The sequence below is a fragment of the Amphiura filiformis genome, chromosome 9 (assembly GCF_039555335.1).
Source record: "Amphiura filiformis chromosome 9, Afil_fr2py, whole genome shotgun sequence".
NCBI classification, from domain to species: Eukaryota; Metazoa; Echinodermata; class Ophiuroidea; order Amphilepidida; family Amphiuridae; genus Amphiura; species Amphiura filiformis.
In genome coordinates this window covers 65056001-65059368 of record NC_092636.1, presented here as the reverse complement: position 1 = coordinate 65059368, position 3368 = coordinate 65056001, and the positions used below count along the sequence as shown (strand labels likewise).

The 3368-nt window shown below is 36.5% G+C and overlaps 1 protein-coding gene across 1 annotated transcript; it reads left to right on the top strand.

Annotated features, from left to right (window-relative positions):
- The first annotated feature begins 891 nt into the window (after positions 1 to 891).
- On the top strand, positions 892 to 2812 carry LOC140160391 (somatostatin receptor type 5-like). Its single transcript, XM_072183629.1, has one exon. The coding sequence runs from the start codon at positions 914 to 916 to the stop codon at positions 2111 to 2113; it is 1200 nt and encodes a 399-aa protein (XP_072039730.1). The 5' UTR covers positions 892 to 913; the 3' UTR covers positions 2114 to 2812.
- Positions 2813 to 3368: the final 556 nt, after the last annotated feature.

Here is a 3368-nt window from a genome sequence, read left to right as displayed (position 1 = left end):
TGGACATATATCGAGGGCTTAAAGCCATTATAAATGATGTATTATCAAACCCCTGTCGAATTCATCAGGCACAATGAAATCGCACAGCGTTACCATTAGTGTGTCAAAATGCTAAATAGGGTATCAATATTCCCACTTTGGCTTTTCTTGATGATGCTGACCTCATAGAAGACTGCATATTACTATGTACTTGTATGCATTCTAAGGTTACAATATTCAACCATTATGTTCGGTTAGCATTTGTTTAATTTTATTTTATTTATACAATTCACTACCGGCATTCAAATAATAGGACATATAAAAGAAACTAAATGATCATATTTCACAATTGAAATATATATAGGTATAAGTTAATACACAGTTAATATACAGTGAATGGCTAGGCTGAACAGGTACAAACACACTATTCATGTCATCAAACGGGGTGGGAAGAAACAAAAAAGGGGCTTTATTCAATGCAATCAATCGTATATGGTAGAAAGAAGAAACAATTATTGCTTGCTTGTTTCTTACCAATGTACGTGAGGAACATAAACTTGATTACATGGAAAATCCATGGTCCAGACCTAGTCACATCGTAGTATGTGATTTATGCATGACATTAACTTAACTTTACTTATGTAAATGCATCTAACATACTCTATGCCGTTCGTATCGCAATAATCGATATTTATTATAAATATGAGGTCGCTTGAAATTATATGGGAGCTAATGCATTTTTTAATTACTCTACACACTTTATTCAGTGAAATAGCTTATTAAGTTGACAAGGTGCTGTTGCAAAGTGCTGATCATCAAAGTAAAGCCATGCTGGATTGCTAGCTACCATATTGATAACCTGGTGATGCGCATGCGCATGCACACTTTGTTAAGCTCGAATACTAGACACATCCCGGGATAGTGGCTTGCTCGGATGATCATTGTTTCAACCGACGAAATGGCCGTGTACATAGATCTCGGCTCTCGCCAAGAAACTGGGTGTGATATAGATAATATTTACAATCTTTCAGAGGAAGAATCAGAGGAATATGGTTATAATGATGGACAAACTGCTCTTTTAGTTGTTATTCTACCTGTTTTTCTCATATTGGGAGTTATTGGTAACCTGGCGTTCATCTATGTGGTGTTACGTATAACACACATGCAAACTATCACCAACAGGTACTTGATAAGTCTAGCAGTTGCCGATATTATATTCCTATGTTCAGCTGTGGGCCACAAACTTGCCAAATATGCTATGTCTCCAATCCAAGTAGATGACACACCCTTAGGAACATTCGGGTGTGTATGGATATATTTCTTAACCGATACAGCATATTTCTCATCTCTATTTTGCGTGACTCTTGTAAGTGTGGATAGATACATGGCAGTATGCTGTCCACAAAATCGAAAAAGTATCATTAAATCGAAATCTCTTGAAATCATTTTTCTATCATGGATAGCGTCGGCATTTCTGGCAGCATGTCTTACTCCAGGTAACGCTGACCAAAAAGTACACTGCGTACAATGGCCTGATGTTAAACAGTATAAAACATGGCCAAAAGTTGTTCGAATATGTTCACCTTTGAGACATCAAATATGGATAAGCAGTGTATCTACAGGATTGCAAACTGTTCCTTTCTTCGTTACCCTGGTAATGAACATTGTATTGTATATTTCTATTATCAAAGGTCTGGACAAATGCATTAGAAGATTAAGCCAACATGGTGTACAAACAAATGCCGACACCGGAATAAGAAATCAAATAGCAAAAATGTTGGTGGTTAATGGTCTTGTGTTCTTCTGTCTGCTATTTCCATTTGAGATCAATTGCGTGTTTTCAATGATAGCAACTTTTCGTACGGAAGACAATGCACAGAATTTCCTTATATCCAGCGAAACTGTAAGGCAATATATATTGATACTGGCTCAATTATGTTCTTATATAAACTCCGCTGTTAATCCAGTTGTATATACTGTAATGTGTCGTCGCTATCGACAAGCCTTTAAGAAAGTGTTTCTGCCCGATAAATGCATGAATAAAACAAGTAATCGACTTTCAAATTCCTGTCGAACCGGGGATATTCATTTTGAAACAATGCATCAAGCGGCAAATAATGAAACTGCAGTATGAAAAGTAAATATTTTCAATCTAAATCCGTTTAAGCATGAAGAAGATTTATTTTAAACCAAATCAGCCAATGTCGCTTGTTACCTAACGAAATATATGTATCTGAATATTGATGATATAGTGGCTGGCTTGAAGTCAACGAAAAGGTGAAGCGTTGTTTAGCGCAATACTCACAAGGATATTCTATACTTCATCAAGTAGATCAATATAGGTCAACTGCAACAAATTGGAAGGAAATAATGTGTCTTTCGATCAAGATAACTCGTGTGCCTGAGCAAGAGATTGTTTGTCATTAAGACCATATGTGTGTTAGGTCATCAGAAAAATGTGAGCTTCGAAAGTTCGGCCAACTTTGCTTTATGTACGAGCGTAGTTTCCTGTGGTAACTATTATTGTAGGTACTGGGTATTCTGTCTGATGTTAAAACTGCTGCCAAAAATGATATCACCATTGTTACTGGAGCTCGACATTGACACTTGCCCGTAGGCAATTCTCGGTATTCGAAATAAATTGCGCCATCTATCGACTAAGTGATATAGGCCTGAAAGGACTTCTTCCGTCGACATCTTCTATTGGTCCCCGTGCAATCGCTGTAGTACATGTGATAGCAGTGGTGCATCTTGGGTTCACCGGCGTCTCCCAGTGATTCCAAGCAAAATACTTGCAATCTTTATCAGCCTAGTTATTGACTGAAAAAAAAATATATATACATTTAAAATAGATTCCAGTCCGGAAATCTTGACGAGGTATTGTTGGTCGAAGCAACCTAAAAATCGATTGGCATTCTCTAGATCAATATATTATTGAAAATTAACACCTTGATGTTTTGCAAAAGTTCATTCTACAAATCGTATACTTTGCAAACTTGCTTAATGTATTGTTGTTAATGAGTTATGTACGTTTTACAAAAGTGTTGTTGTTTCAGCCCTCTTTACAACGTAACTCAAGAACCGCAGCACCTATAAAAGTATATCTGTGATATTTTAATTCTTCTACACGCTCGCTATGAATTGAGCAATGCAGTTTTTGCCAAAGCTCACTACCATTCGTAAGATGATGTGAACTACCAAATCACAACAGTTTAAAATAATTAATAACCTTAAGCAATTATCAGATTACCAATTCCAATTGTTACAGCAATGAATAGAATCGATTAGCTTCGCTTGAACGCAATTATTTTAAGCTGGTTCGTATGCGAATAACACTCGGCCCCTTCACAGGTTTTGACCATGGTTGAAAATGAAATAAAAATCGATCA

What these genes read in the sequence shown, in the direction of transcription:
- LOC140160391 (XM_072183629.1), top strand. Translation starts at nt 914, where the DNA reads ATGATCATTGTTTCAACCGACGAAATGGCCGTGTACATAGATCTCGGC.